Source organism: Macrosteles quadrilineatus, unplaced genomic scaffold (genome assembly GCF_028750875.1).
Source record: "Macrosteles quadrilineatus isolate MER2022 unplaced genomic scaffold, UCM_ALF_1.0 Scaffold_2__2_contigs__length_208266976, whole genome shotgun sequence".
Taxonomy (NCBI): domain Eukaryota; kingdom Metazoa; phylum Arthropoda; class Insecta; order Hemiptera; family Cicadellidae; genus Macrosteles; species Macrosteles quadrilineatus.
Genome location: NW_026542595.1, coordinates 177,215,728 through 177,231,562, shown reverse-complemented (window position 1 = coordinate 177,231,562; position 15,835 = coordinate 177,215,728). Strand labels below are relative to the sequence as shown.

Below are 15,835 nucleotides of genomic sequence, written 5' to 3'. Positions count from 1 at the left end.
GTCAAACCATGGTAAATAGGTTTTGAAAGATTTTCACAGTTTTATTTTACCAAACCCAAAATAAAAACCGTACTGAATATTGTTTTGCACTGCTGACATTCGCCTATTAGGTCATAATAACCTATTAGGTTATTTGATGATGATTGGAGAGTCCAATCGAAATCGATCACCACTTAGCTGCCCTCTTTTATAATTTTTACTGTCTTGTGAGTTAACACTATACGTGTAAATATGTTTCAAGAGTGTTAATAGAAGTAATTTTATTTACTTTCTGCAAATTTAATAACACGGACAATGATGATCAAGAAGTAAACTAATGATTTTTCAAGCCTTACAGTGTTCCGATACGCTTTACATGATTTTTTTACCTCATTATATTATGTATTTTGACTTTGAGGAAGGGTGCACACAGACTGCAAGCAGGGTTAAACGGGGTCCAACTCATGCTAGGGTGCGAGGGAGAGCCGGAACTAACAAATTACACTATCTCTACACACAAAACACTTTTAGTAGGGCCGCATGGTGATAGTTAGTCAAAAGAAAAGAATCAAAATGAATGGGTCGATAAAGTATAAATCAAAGCGGAAACCAAGTGCCACTGCGACAAACCCAAATGCAATGTCATTGTGGAAGCAAACACCTGTTAACTACGTGCTAAAATAAAAATAAATACACTTTATACAACACAACAACTATTGTGGTTCATGCACACAGTAAGACATATTTACACAAGTTCAACATTGATTGTTACAGTATCTGTTTGTCTTGGTTACTGTCAAGAAGAAAACTTCATTTTGAAACAATCACTATTTAATTTCTATTAACAGTTTCTGTTAAAAGTAATAGAGTATTGCTCGCAGCTTAAAATTTAAAAATTCTTAAACTAATGTAATTAGGTTTATAAAAAAAACACATTTTACTGTAAAAATATAGTTAAAATTGTTATTTATTTTATTATATATACATTTTCATTTGAAAAGGTGAAAAAATAGAAACAAATATTTCTCAGACCAACAGAGTACCTAACACAATCTATAAAAATATTCATAATAAAACTGAAAAGGACACCTTTAAAAATTCAATAGTAGTCCTTACAAATTTGTTTATTTGTCAGTTAGAATCAAAATATTCTTAATTTTTTCTATATCCATATCAACTGCCTGGGTCTGTTATGACCCAAGTGAATTGGTAAGTATCTCTATTCTTCTTCCTAGGCAGTTTATGCCAAAGGCTTCGACTTAGAGAAATATGATTTTTTCAATGTATGGTTTCCTAATCAATTTATCTCAGGGAACTATGATTCACAATATCTTAGGAATTTGACAACTTGAATACTTGCCAATTTGAATAAGTGATTATCTTATGATTTAAATATTTTAAAGTGATTTAAATATCTGACAGTTTGTATCATTGTTTTAGTGATTGGTTACCTCACAATATCACTGTTATATCCAGTGCTCGATTTGTAAAAATGAGGTGCCGGAACTGTAACCTATTTAATTTGATTAGTACCTACTTTCCAAAAGAGAGGTACCCGAACTCCCTTCCTCCAAATTCCCCCACAAATCGAGCACTGGCTATATCAACTATATCCGCCACTAACCATTGTGCAGTTCCCCGGTGACAGTTCCCTCGCCAGGTGGCGTGCCGTCCTGATCTCTCCACTTCCAGTCTAGTCCTCTCACCACCCTGGTTCCGACCACCAGCTGCTTCAGTACATGGGTGCGCATCATTCGTCTCTGCTTGCGTAGGTTAGCCTCCGCCTCCTTGGCCGCTTTACCTGTTGACAGAGATTGTGTTAATCACTAAAACAATAAAACCGAGTTTTGTAGCAGACTCCTAACAAACTGAGGATATTGAATGGGGTAGAAGGCTGGACACTTATAAAACCAAATGAGAAAAGGAACATCACATTTGACATAGGGTGTTTGGACCAATCAACGGTAATGGAGAGTGACGCATAAGGGAGAATTTTGAGCTTCAGGAATCACACAAAAGACCAAGGAATTGTGAAAATAGTAAAAACAGGATGTTAATGGGGCTAGGTCATAAGAGAATATGAATTGGACTAGATTATAAAAGAGTATCACTAGAGCAACCAAACTGCTGAAGTGTTGCAGACTTAAATGGAGTGACCAAGTGTCTAAGTTTTAAGGAAGTTATGAGCCAATCAAGAGGGGACAAAGGAGAGACAAAAATGGAGGTATACATGGATAGTAAGATCCAACACAGAATTAAGGTTTAGTTATAAATTTTTCTGACTTCTTATGATCTCTTCAAACTTTCTTTTTAGTAATCACAAATACAGTATTGGGTATTAAAAATTAAAATGATGTACTTTATAACTATCCATCTACCTAGTTGCCATTTGTTTACTACTTCACTAAATATTTTAACTCACCAAGATCCTCGCAGACACCAGTGACAGTTCCGTATATTTCTAGTCCAGACATGCTGAGGTAGTGTGTTTGTCCAGATGAGTTCTTGCCAGTCTGCTGTATTCGTACGTGTCTGTAGCCCTGCGTCTCGTCTGTGGAAGGCTCCAAAGGCCATGACGCTGTACTGCCAGGCTCATTGAGTGAACAATCGTCCACGTGAGTGTACAACGTTACCCAGTTACTGCCGTCTTTAGACACCTGCACAAAAATTATAAGGGAATGTTAAAGGATTGTTGTGTAGTAAAATTATAAAATTTACAAGTTATACAAATTATTGAAGATGCATTAACAAATTATGTGGTTTACCTCTGGCATCCTTGGGCACTATAAAAGATCATGGATATCTAGAACCTTTAACATACTACAACCTTTACAAACCTGCAAGAGCCAGTTACGTAGTGCTGACCGTCCGTAACCTCTGGCGTGACGGAGTGTATAGCTTGATGGAATTAGCCACACGCCCAGGTCTACACTGAACCAGGCACGTTTGTCGTCATTGGTGTGACAGTTGAGCGCGGACGAGTCTCTACTGAGGATATCCTCCAATCTGCCGTAGGGGAGGTTTCGACCGTCGGAGGAACTGACTGCCACCAGACCATACTGGCCAGGGTTTACCCATTCTGGACACGTCCTGTGTAAAATTTCATCTTTATAAGTTTTATCTTTTACTTTTTTGGAAGGAAGGTACAAATAAAAAGTATAGATCACTAGGTTTCTCTCATAAATTGGGATTTCATATTTTTTGTCCAGCAATACGAAGTGCTGTCATCTACAAAGCCTGCTTTTGTGAATAATAGGAGTGGGGGGAAGGTGACAATGCTGACCCAATGTGAAAAACAACAAGGACAGTTAGTCAATAAAACATAAAGGAAATTCTCTGACTACTCCTACTCTGTTATAAAAATCCAAAATTTACACTTCAGGCTTTAACCCGGAACATTACTTTAGACTAGGCCTAGACGATGTGGCATTACCACTTAGACAAAATCAATTACTGATTGGCAAGCTTTAAACCTGGGACCTCTGGGACTTAAGTCCCACACTCTACCACTAGACCAGATTGCTCCCCAAAATCAACACTAAACTAATAAAAGATAGTGAGTTCAAAAATTATTTTTCTTCTTTGTATTTTTTTTTCAAGTTATTTGGAATTTGAATTTGTGACTCAGAAAACATTAAAACAGTGTTTGGCAGTGAACAAATGCATCACTGTAAAAATCATTTATTACATCATATTATTACAAATTTGATACACATTGACTCAGCAGCCTCCAACCCTTTACTCATCAGCCACACAAAAACTCTGTACACATCATTCAGCAGCTATAATGTTTAAAAGTATATTACAGAAAGGGCTATGAACTATAAAGAAGCGAGCGACTCACTTTCCATTGGTGCCAATCCAGTAGATCAGGCCGTTATCATCAAAGTCGTGTTGGTGACGGAATGTAATACGAGTTCCTTGTTCCTTGAGTCTTCGGACAAACGCAAACGAAGATCGCTCGTAGTCATACCTGTCCAAACAATAGTTATCATGAGGATTACAAACAAGTAACAAGACATTGTAAAAAATAGAAAAGAAAAAACTTGGTAAGAAAAGAGGTAAGAAAAAAGTAGGTTTAAAATGGATTGGAGTGGAGAAGTAGGAGAATGGTAATGAAAATTGCAGGGGTAAATGAAGAAGAGTGAAGAGCCAAAGACATGAGAATTTGGCATGAAATGCCAGAGGGGTTGCAAGATTGAGATAAATAGTAAAGATGTTGACAAGGCCGAGAACCTTCATTGATTAAAGTGGCGGCAAAAGTAAAATAAAAGGTAAAGTAAAAAACTTAAGGGGAAAAATGGAAAAGGATGTAAAATGTGGTGAAAGTTTTCAAGTTTATTCTTATCTGTTCCCTGTGTTAAATTTCTAAAAATTAAGGAGCTAAAACTATGATTTCTTTTAAAATAATAGATTCATAAAGTACTAAACTTTAGTAAACAATTTCACCATTAACTATTTTTACTTTTATTGTGTAAACGATATTAACATTTTTTGTGCGGAGTAGTCCAAACACGAGAGTTAACAGTAATACATTACTTAAAAAATAACATTTAGGCTATTTGGGTGGGTGAGTGTTGAATTATTCAGTTTTTATCACTAATTCAACTAAATTTATTAAAGGAAATGTGTTAATTTATCAATCACGCTTTAATAAAGGAATGCCCAGTCCCGATATTCATACACATACCACTGCTTGGCCACCATCTTGAGCAGGTATCTCTCCAGCTGTGAGACTGTTGCCAGAGGTTCCATCTTGAGAGATCGGCCAGTCCTGTCTATCAGAGACGACTCACTGGATGCCTTCTCTAGTCTAAACCTCAGTCTGCGAGTGAGTATCTGGAAATTAATACAACTATTCATCATGAAACATTTCACTAGCAGGACAAAAATATTTTCATACACCACATGAAAAATTAAAAAAAGGTTTGCAATAAAAAGCTTTAAAAGGTGATTTACATGAACATACGGATTTTAAGGGCAAAGGAGCAAATGAAAGGTACTTAGGGAGAATTAGCTTTGGTGATTGTAAAAACAGAAGTTTTGAATACTAATACCAAAACAAAAAACTTAAAAAATCCTGTATCTCACAGCAAAAGCTTTTTACTTGATTTCTTTAAGATTACAAACAAATCAGGTAACAATAAAATGTTTTGGTAAAATGTTAAGGTATCCAAAACTGAAAGAAATTGAACTCCTTGACCAATATGAATATGTGATTAATACACTTTAACATAAAAAACATCTTTATTTTTTTTTGCAAAGAAGAAAAAACACTGAAATAAATTAAACTCCTTTGAGAAGTTTTGAATCTTAAAACTTGTGAAAGGAACCTTAACATCAAGACTTTTCCAAACTTTGGTGGATTTAAGATCTGATTTTGAGATCAACTAGATTAGCTTAATTTGAAATAAAATATATAATAGTAATTACTCTTAGAATGTTCAAAAAGCCATCTACAATAATCAAAATACTATTATAATAACTTAGACAACAAGAACACTGATATTTACCTGTAGCCCGTAGCAGGAGCCTGGAGAATCATACAAGTAGATGGGCATCTTCTCTATGGACTCCAGCACTGACACCAACTTGTGGACAAGAATCATGGCAGTGTTGACATTACCATTCTCACCAGCTTTGTCCTGGAATAAAGAAAAGTGATACATTGCTGATGTATTCTCTAACAAATAACTGTAGGGAAGGAAGTTGGCACTTCTCAAAGAATAAGCAATGCCTTCAATTTATTTGTAATAAGGCCTTACTTACAATTTAGATAAGACATTTTCTAGTACGTTAAATTGTTATAAAAAAACTGGAAAATTGTTTAATAATTTATACCTTGCCATGTAGGGAATGTTATGAGAATTTGAAAAATACTACAATAGTTTATTTAAACTGTAGATACTGTTAACCCTAAAAATGTTAATTACGAGGCATGTTTTTTAAGTAAGTACCGTTTTTAAATTTCTCCGTTGCAGTGCTGCGATTGGAATTTTGGACATTTGCGCTGTATATGTGCATCTATTGGCAAGCCCTAGCCGGAAATTCGACAACAATCGGCCGTGTTTACATGCGGTATCGAGCATTCAAAATGGTGCCGCCAATTGAGACTGCCGCCGACTGTGAAGTGCGCGCTGTAATTAGATTTTTAAGTGATAAAGGTGTGAAAGCCATTGAAATTTATCGACAGAGTAGTGAGGTGTATGGCGAGAACATTTATGAGTGACGGAATGGTACACAAGTGGGTAAGGGCATCTAAAGACGGCCCCACCAACGTCCATCATGAGCAACGCACTGGGCAGCGTCACTGTCCCCAGTACTCAGTGCGTTGCTCATCATGAACGTTGGTTGGACCGTCTTTTAGATGCCCTTACCCACTTGTGTACCATTCCGTCACTCATAAATGTTCTCGCCATACACCTCACTAAGCTGTTGACAAATTTCAATGGCTTTCACACCTTTAGAACATAAAAATCTAATTACAGCGCGCACTTCACAGTCGGCGGCATTCTCAATTGGGGGCACTATTTTGAATGCTCGATACCGCATGTAAACACGGCCGATTGTTGTCGAATTTCCGGCTAGGGCTTGCCAATAGATGCACATATACAGCGCAAATGTCCAAAATGCCAATCGCAGCGCTGGAACGGAGAAGTTTAAAAACGGTACTTACTTAAAAAACATGCCTCGTAGATTCCAACACGCTTGTGTAGACATTTGTAGACATTGCTTTTTGTAAACATTTCCTGAACCCGAACATCTTGCTTTTGCAATGAAACACCGAATTGACTCGGCAATATGACTAGTTTCCAACACTGAAAGATTCACTAACTTGGAACGGTACTTGAACCAAAGCACACACCACTCCTGGGGATTTAAATGTGCAAACTTTATTTTATTTACGTTTAGCCTATCCGTGTCATTAACATTATTAAGGTTTCTTTTTTTAAGGAACGGTTCAAACTCTGGTCTTGTATCTAACATTGACCTTTTAGTTAGATGAAATCATTAATTGATAGCCTCATGAAAAATAGCATCGGGATCCACTGATGACATTGAGCTTGGAAATGAACCAGAGAACTTAAGATTTGAAAACGAGCACTATAACCACTCGGCTACTCAAACATTGCAGATTAACTGTACTTATTGTGGTTGTTGAGTTCAAGAATTTATTAGCTATTAGTTTAATAGTTTCAGCATATAATGCAAGACAATTAGTGCAATAGTTCCATGAATTTTCCAGACTTAAGAATATTAACATAAATACATTTATTTTCTTCTTGTGCCCCATGAGGCTTCTGAACGTGCTGCTACCCACCTTAAAGCAGTTCTTGAACACGGACACCCGTTGTTTCTGCAGCTTGTTTGTCTTGGTAGGCGTAGTCGCCTGGTCCCACGGGCTGGTGGACACAACAGACAGCAGCGCCTGTACTAGACCAGAGCTGTGTATCTCATAGGACGACACCAGCCCCTCCTCTTGCAGCAGACCTGTCAGCTCCTGCAGTGCATTCTGCAGGATCTCCCGCCAACCTGAACCGTTCTCTCGGTTGCTCATGTACTGAGAACAGGACCGACACAAGTTAAACACTTCTCAGCAAAAGGCACTTAGTCAGGATTGTGATTATTAGAATAAAGTGCTTTAAAGTCCAAGTAGGTCATAGTACAAAAGAACTCTTCATATCAAGCCAACACAGGACCGAGCCCCAGGCCAGAGGATGATTTGGCCGGAAAAAATATCCTATTATACAAATAACGTTTTTAAAAAAGATGGCTTTAGGCCAGTGGTTTTAAGGATTTTTGAATGGAAATTTTTAACAGCAGAGTTACCTTACTGACGATAATATATGAAAATGCACAAATAACACATAAAAACAGAATTTTTGAGCTACTAGCTCCTTCTTCAGAAGTAGAGTCTTTGTTCTTGTAGGGTGTTCTGTTTGTGGAAGGGGGAGAATAATATATGCTGTCCAGTCTTTGGTTGTGGTCAAACATTATAAGCATGCGTAATATACAAATGTAGTCAAAAGTAGTGTTTGTTGTGAAAGTTACTCACTTGTTTCTGGCATGCTCGTTCTATCTGGGCGACTATGGCTCCCAGTTTAGCGACAACTCCCCGAGGTTGAGCTTGAGCTGCTTTGAAGTACTTGTCGTAAATGTCTTGTGCCTGAACTTTCACCTGGAACATTCCATGTACAATTTGTTTAATGAGGTATAGGTTGAGGTTACTGAAAACTTAAATAGTCATAAACAATGTTCAGCAGTCTATTTGGGCAGGCAGTAAACCGTTTTGCATACTTGCTAGCTACTTGGATTGAATTACTTTGCATGTTGTACGGTTACAAAATAAAATCTACTTAAAGACAAACTTAAATTTTTAAATATTTAGATTAAAACTTGTTGCAGATAAGGTAGGCACAAATCTAGTTATTGTTTGCACATAGGATACATGTGCTGGACCGTTAATATTTTAACTATACTAAGGGGATCTTCCAGGCACAAACCCTGTAAAGGAATTTTATAAAAATGGAAACTTACCGGTTGACAGTTTTAAAAAATCAAGAGAAAAACTTGCTTGACCATTAATTTTAAGAACACTGTAAACTATACCTTTTGTTTCATTGCCTCAATCTTGGATCTGAGCCTCTTCCCCCGCTTGCCAGTCCACCCTGCAGCAAACTCAGGCCCAAGGGAAGTTTCTGCAGTGAAGGAATGTTTCGTACCTCGGTTAGACTCAAAGATAAAACCGGGCAAGTCCTCTCTGAGGATTGTAGCTTGCTGTAAAGAGAACATTTGCACCATCAATACTTCTGCTTGAGAGTTAACATAAATATTGATAATTTAAGGAAGTAGATATTGGTTGGTTATGTATCAAATAATGCATACAGTGTTTTATTTAACCCTCCGAGTGTCACGCGTCATAAAAACGACGCACAACACACTTTGTGTAGGGTCACGCGTCGCTTTTAAGACGCACAAACATCGTTTACGGCGAAGGCTCTATGACTGACTGAATCGGATTGAACTGGATCGAGTTAGGTATCGTTCTTTCCGTAATATTCTAAGCTTTCTCCAGAGGTCTGTCTCTAAGCGCTATTCATTTTAGTTCCGAAAATATTGTAGCAGACAGCTGACGTGCGTGTATTTGTAAACAGCTAGGTTCCCCCGGACCGATGACTGATGTGTTTTATTACGTTTATCATTGTTTTAGTGTTAAAAATCAAAAGTAGTGATATACGTGGTGCATTATAAGAAGATTTAAGTGGTTTTGAAGTGCTGGTTGATGATCCTGAAGAAGTAGGTAGTGATATTGATGTAAATTATCAGCCAGATTCCTAGCTATGGTTAGGCTATGCATTCTTAGCTAAACGCTATGTACTGAAATCCGTTTTTCGCTCATAACTTATTTATTTGATAACTTACCTCGCTATATGATTATATATTTGTAATCCTCATTAAATTTAGAACAAAGTGGCTATTTTCAAATATTTATAGGCCTATAATTTATACAATTTCATTGAGCGCGAACTTATTTTTTTTTTGAAAATTTTCGAAATTATATTTTTTTTACCTAAAAATTTTTTTTTTTTTAAAATGTTCCTTATGTTTTATATATAATATTGAAGCCCATGATTTTCCAAACAAAATGGTATATAGAACATTAGAATTAACATTGTTTTAAGCTTCTCAGATCCGTTTTAATAAAACCTTGCAAAGGGGCCAAAAATAGGTGGACATTAAGGCCTAAACTATGGACACTCGGAGGGTTAATGATAAAAGGCTTTCATATCAACTTAACACAAAAATGTATATTCCCCTAAAACTTTTATTACCTGCAGATTAGGTTTATGTCTTTCAACTAGAAGAAATCCAATTGTATTCATTAGGTTTGTGACCTTTTACGAATGGTGGCCATAGAACTTTTGTACGAAAACAAATTTTCTGGATCTTTAAGTGTACCTTTAAACTAGGGGTCTACAGGTACCCATTATTTTTAGGTCGAGTCAAAATAACATTTGGCCTAAGAGATCAATTTGGGCCAAAAATGACTTCAGGCTGAGCCCAAGCTATATTTCTATGATTGCACAAAACATTTGAGAAGATGCTTGATCAAAAGTTGACGATTTTGTCACTATTATATATGATGTTCACACTTTTGTCATGATTGTGGGAGATGACATAAAATGTTCTGGAAATATCCATGGAAGATGCATTCGATTTTGCCATAACCGCAGACAATATTCAAGATTTGGCTCTAAAGATTTGCCTTAACCTGGGAAGGTGGGTATGATTTTGCATTGACCACGGAAGATGCTAAGAATTTTCTGTGACAGCAGACGATGTTCACAGTGTTTTGACAGTCGGGGTTTTCATGCACAAATACAGTTTCATGAGCATTTACTCCAGCAAATACAGTATGTTCCAGGATATTAAACCCTTTTAAATTAGTCATAGATTCATATTGCAACAAAAAGGCATGAACGTCATATTATCCCAGTGACTGTCTGTTGTGTCGCAAGTAGTTGGCCAACGGATGTAATGGAGTTGACAACAACACAGATATGTTATACAGATAAAGATAAATTTCAGCAACAACCAAGTCTGGATTGTAAACATTACCCTCATATATTTCAATTCAGTTCCACATTAGAACAAGGCCCTCCTTAAAATCATGAACAAATCGTGATAAAAATTTCTTTTTACCATAAATGTCATAATACATACCTGTTGGCCATCAGAGTTGTGTATGATGAGTTCCCCTTCCTTGTGGCTGGACAAGGCCCAGTTTCCCACCACTATCCGCAACTGTCCCGGCTTAGACAGTATCGGCTGACTAGGAGAGTTGGGCTTCACTTGGGCCCTCGCACGTTGCAACTTGTCCAGGAACTCTCCGCGATTCTCTGCACACCGTACAAGTTTATATATACTGCACAGTATATGTGATGTAAAAATAAAAGGGAAGCTTGGGCAAGAATAGGTCTACTAATAGGTACTGGAATAGGTGCTTTATCGGTGCAAATATTATGTGAGAATTAGTGATGAAAAGATCCTAGCAGATATTATGGCAAAAATGTGGTTCTTTCAAGGGGTAAACCATTTTGTTAGGTGAATCATCAGTAATTTTTATGGACAGTGACCAATAATGGGCCTTCATCTATAATGAAGTGACGTTGAGCTATTTTTGGATTTGGTATGTTTTTAAATATACCTTAGTTTTTGAAGGGAACGGGAAGTGAACTTGGCTTGGAAATACATTAAGAAAATAGGAATTGATATATGTAGCTTAGGCTACTTACTTATTTTAGACAATTCTCTTCGAGAAAGTTTTCTCAGATTTAAAAACAATGAGAGTGATAAAAAACTTGAGATTGAGAAATATGCTTAGCTCACGTTCTCTCCAATTGAGGCAATCGTTACTGTTTCAATGAAATTGTTTACAGGATCAATTATCAAGTTTTCTTTTCTAAAACCATATTGATTTGACAAGAAAATGACAAAAAAATAAAGGAAATCCGTAGTTTATTCCAATCTGGTTTTAATTGGTATATTGACTGAGTATTTTGTTGAACAGTTCTATTGTTATCAATAACCTAGGGTTATTTGTACATTTAAAAGATCTATCTATCAAGCATAACTATGTCAAAAGGAGGATGATGATTTAGCTGTACTTACCATCAGAAGCTAAGGTTTCTGAGTTCCTTGTTTTCCCTGCAATGGCCAAACACAAGCGTATTAGTAGATTAATAATCACACCATCTAGCATCAAGTGATGAGATGACATGAGAAATTAGATTGTATTAGTGTTTAACAATACATTATTGAACAAGTTTTAACATTTAACAACATAACCTTACCGTGAGACTAAAACTAGAGTTGAGGCATGAACAAGCACAATAAATACATGCCATGGCATTGATTTATTACACTTATGAGAATGGACTTATTAGACAAAGTATTAATGTAAGAATTAATTGTTTTAAACTAATATCTATATACACTAATCAACAAACCTTGAAAGAGTCTACAATATTAATAGTCAAAACAGGGTCTATAGGTAAGCTTTTTCTAAGTGATAATTCTTTTAAATAAAACCCAACTCTATTCCCTTATTGTAATATTGTTTAAGCTGTTACAAAAATAAATACATTTTGCATTAAGATACAATAAATTAGAAAAGTGGAAAATTTGAATACCGGTAGGCCTAGTTTATGATTTGCAAAAAAAAAAAAAACAAAAAAACTTTTTTATCCCAAAACTCCTTCAATCCCCTTTATGATGCCGAATACATTTAGAAAATTTGGGATATTGAACTATCTAAGTAAAATCGCTGAGTAGTAAAATAAAATACCATTTACCAGGTAAAAAAAAGATTTTTTCCTGATAAATAGTAAAATTAAATCAAATTCATACCATTTTAGAGACATACTGAAACAAAAGTAGAACTTTTTGTTTTTTATAGATTATATTACACATACTATCAGTGATATATGTGGTTTGGTACTGGTGTTCCACCATCTCAATTGATGAGGAGAGCTGAGTATCACATAAAAACTCGAGAGTGATCAAGCACCAAGTAAAACAACTGAGTTCAAGCAAAGCTTTTACCATAGCAATAAACAATTTACGCTCTCGCCTCGATTGCAATCGATTTGGATAATCCAAGATTTGTATGATTGGAGTTCTACTGTAATCACTATAATATTACCACACAGACAGTGAAGATTACATAAAGAAATCCAACTCACCCGTAGAGTCGGTTCCACCTTCCGGACTGCCAGAGGAATACATGGTGGCCAACTTGCCGTCAAGGATGAAACGGAACCATCCGTTGCTGCCATTGGACAGCTCCAGCGCGGCAGCGTCCGACCAGACGTAGAGACAGTCTCGGCCACGGCACAGACACCAGTCTCTCCAGTGGTACGCCTTGCCTGGCAACATCTCCTTGGTATCCTCCATCAGCTCACACTGCTCCTGAACAACCACAACCAAGTAGATAAAGGAAATGTTGTTATTTGCATTTAAATATATTTAGCAATGTTTTAGGTATCGTTATAAAAGCTAAGCTTTATTTACATTTTCATTCAAATAAAACTTTTAAAAACAAACCATAAAATAATTCCTCTTTGAAATCAATACTTATAACACTGTAAAATTGAAATCCAACATACCATGTCGTCTTTTTTGCAAATGGATTGTGTTTCATTTATGGACGACTCTTGCGGTCCTGCCAACTGAAGAACCTTGGAGAACACTCCTAACCTTGCAAAATGATCTAGGAAAATATCCTTGGCTTTGGTCATCAAGTCTTCGATGATTTGTAGAACCACAAGATGTCCGTCTTCGTCATCCTGATAAAAGAATAACAATGGTCAAAACTTGGATCTACCTATTAGCAAGTTCATCATGAATACAAAGACTGGAAAGTACTGTAAATTTAGCAGACAATACTGTAAATACTTGTTAAGTAGGCCGAATGAAACTCATTAATCCAAAAAGATTAAACCAGCAATCTAGACCCTAAATAATAAAAATTTCAATTTATTTAAGATATAAGGATAGAGTAATATGTAAAACATAAATATTTTTTTAATAAAACAATAGGATATATTACTTACAGGGTGTATACTATTTTATTAAAGTGAAATTCCAGGTTTTTTCCTGGTTTTTCAAAGTTTTTCCAGGTTCCCGCGTATCTGTTTGGTTCCACTTAAACTATAATCAATTTAAGACTTGCAGCATAAAGTATACAATACACATAAAATTTGTTTCAAAGTCCAGTGAGCTAGTGTTGAAAAAATAATAATCCTTATTATAGTAATCATTTTCATTATCAGCATTATTTAAGGCTACCGGAAACATCGTCTCTCACGATAGCAGCAATACCTGAATATTATCTTAATTTTTTATGAACACATTTATTATCTACGGCGGCAAAATCCTGAATATTTCCTGCGGTCGTGTGGTCGCTTCCCACAGTGACGTAAACGTCATCACGTTACCATAGAAAAATCCTGGACATCTCCCGCGGTATGTATACATTATCGCTGTCTCTCGCGATCACGGAAACGTAATCATCGTCATCCGCGATCGCGGCAAAATCACGAAAATCTTCCGCGGCCGTGTGGACATCATCATCATTGACTCCCGCGGTCACGTAAAAGTCATTATCATCGTCCGCGATCACGGCAAAATAAGGAAAATGTTCCGAGGACGTGTAGACACCATCATTGACTCCCGCGGTCACGGGGACGCCATCGTTGTCGTCCGCGATCTCGGCAAAATCATGAATATTTCCCGCGGCAGTGTGAACATCATCGTTGATCCCGTGGTCACGTAAACGTCATCGTCGTCGTCCGTGATCGCGGCAAAATCATGAACATCTGCGGCCATGTTGACATAATCGTCGTCGTCTTTCGCGGTCGCGGCAAATCACGAATATCTTCCGCGGCCGTGTAGACATCATCATTGCCTCCCGCAGTCACGGGAACGTCATCATCGTCGTCGTCCGCGATCTCGGCAAAATCATGAATATTTCCTGCGGCCGTGTAGACATCATCATTGCCTCCCACAGTCACGGGAACGTCATCATCGTCGTCGTCCGCGGTCACGGCAAAATCATGAATATTTCCTGCGGCCGTGTAGACATCATCATTGCTTCCCAAAGTCACGAAAACGTCATCGTCGTCGTCCGCGATCTCGGCAAAATCATGAATATTTCCCGCGGCTGTGTAGACATCATCATTGCTTCCCACAGTCACGGAAACGTCATCGTTGTCGTCCGCAATCTCGGTAAAATCATGAATATTTCCCGCGGCCGTGTCTATATCATCGTCGTCTCCCGCGGTCACGGAAACGTCATCGTCGTCGTCCGCGATCTCGGCAAAATAATGAATATTTCCCGCGGCAGTGTAAACATCATCGTTGATCTCGCGGTCACGGAAACGTCATCGTCGTTTCCTGCGGTCACGGAAACGTCATCGTCTTCGGCCGCTATCACGGCAAAATCATGAGCATATCACGCGGCCGTGTAGAAATCATCATCGTCGTCTTTCTCGGTCACGGCAAATGACGAAAATCTTCCGCGGCCGTGTAGACATCATCATTGCCTCTCGCAGTTATCGAGAAACGTCATCGTCGTCGCCCGCGATGTCGGTAAAATCATGAATATTTCCCGCGGCCGTGTCAACGTCATCGTCGTCTCCCGCGGTCACGGAAACGTCATCGTCGTCTCCCGCGGTCACAAAAACGTCATCGTCGGCTCCCGCGGTCACGAAAACGTCATCGTCGTCTCCCGTGGTCACGAAAACATCATCGTCGTCTCCCGCGGTTACGAAAACGTCATCGTCGTCGCCCGCAATCGCGGCAAGACTCATTTTACGACTACAATCTTCTACTGGGGCAAAAATAAAAATCCCGGAATCGGTCCAAAAATCCCGGCTTTTTCCCGGTTTTTTCCAGGTCCCTTCAAATTCAAGGTTATTTCCCGGTCTTCCCGGTGGGTATACACCCTGTACTTAGGTTTACAAATTAATGAAAATTGAAACAACACACAGCAAAAAACACAAGAAGTAACCCCCCTGAAGCACATTATTTCCTCTAATTTTAACCACTTAATGTTTAGTTTACTTTCTTTAACAACACAAAAATCACCCCATTTATCAAACCTGTAATAAGTAACATCTTGTACAGTATTTGATTTGTCATGAATTTTTCAATAGAATTAATAAATCAATGTATATATGGGGGATGGGTATTTAAGACTTTTTTAAATTGTATGTTACATTTTCAAGACACACGATTTAAAAATTATTAATTTTCTTAACACAGTTTATTCATCCAAAACCTTTAGTAAAAA

General features: G+C 37.4%; 1 protein-coding gene across 1 annotated transcript in view; it reads right to left on the bottom strand.

Annotated features, from left to right (window-relative positions):
• The window catches only part of LOC128987322 (E3 ubiquitin-protein ligase HECTD1-like), a 101,535-nt gene that overhangs the window by 39,845 nt on the left and 45,855 nt on the right, over window positions 1–15,835 (bottom strand). The window contains exons 15-27 of the mRNA XM_054408103.1: window positions 13,149–13,328; window positions 12,726–12,951; window positions 11,653–11,688; window positions 10,705–10,880; window positions 8,590–8,757; window positions 8,036–8,158; window positions 7,301–7,540; window positions 5,493–5,624; window positions 4,670–4,818; window positions 3,824–3,952; window positions 2,817–3,069; window positions 2,402–2,636; window positions 1,604–1,780 (exon numbers count right to left, since the gene is read on the bottom strand). Coding sequence (XP_054264078.1) covers window positions 1,604–1,780; window positions 2,402–2,636; window positions 2,817–3,069; window positions 3,824–3,952; window positions 4,670–4,818; window positions 5,493–5,624; window positions 7,301–7,540; window positions 8,036–8,158; window positions 8,590–8,757; window positions 10,705–10,880; window positions 11,653–11,688; window positions 12,726–12,951; window positions 13,149–13,328 — 2,224 coding nt within the window. The remainder of the gene's footprint in view (window positions 1–1,603; window positions 1,781–2,401; window positions 2,637–2,816; window positions 3,070–3,823; window positions 3,953–4,669; window positions 4,819–5,492; window positions 5,625–7,300; window positions 7,541–8,035; window positions 8,159–8,589; window positions 8,758–10,704; window positions 10,881–11,652; window positions 11,689–12,725; window positions 12,952–13,148; window positions 13,329–15,835) is intronic.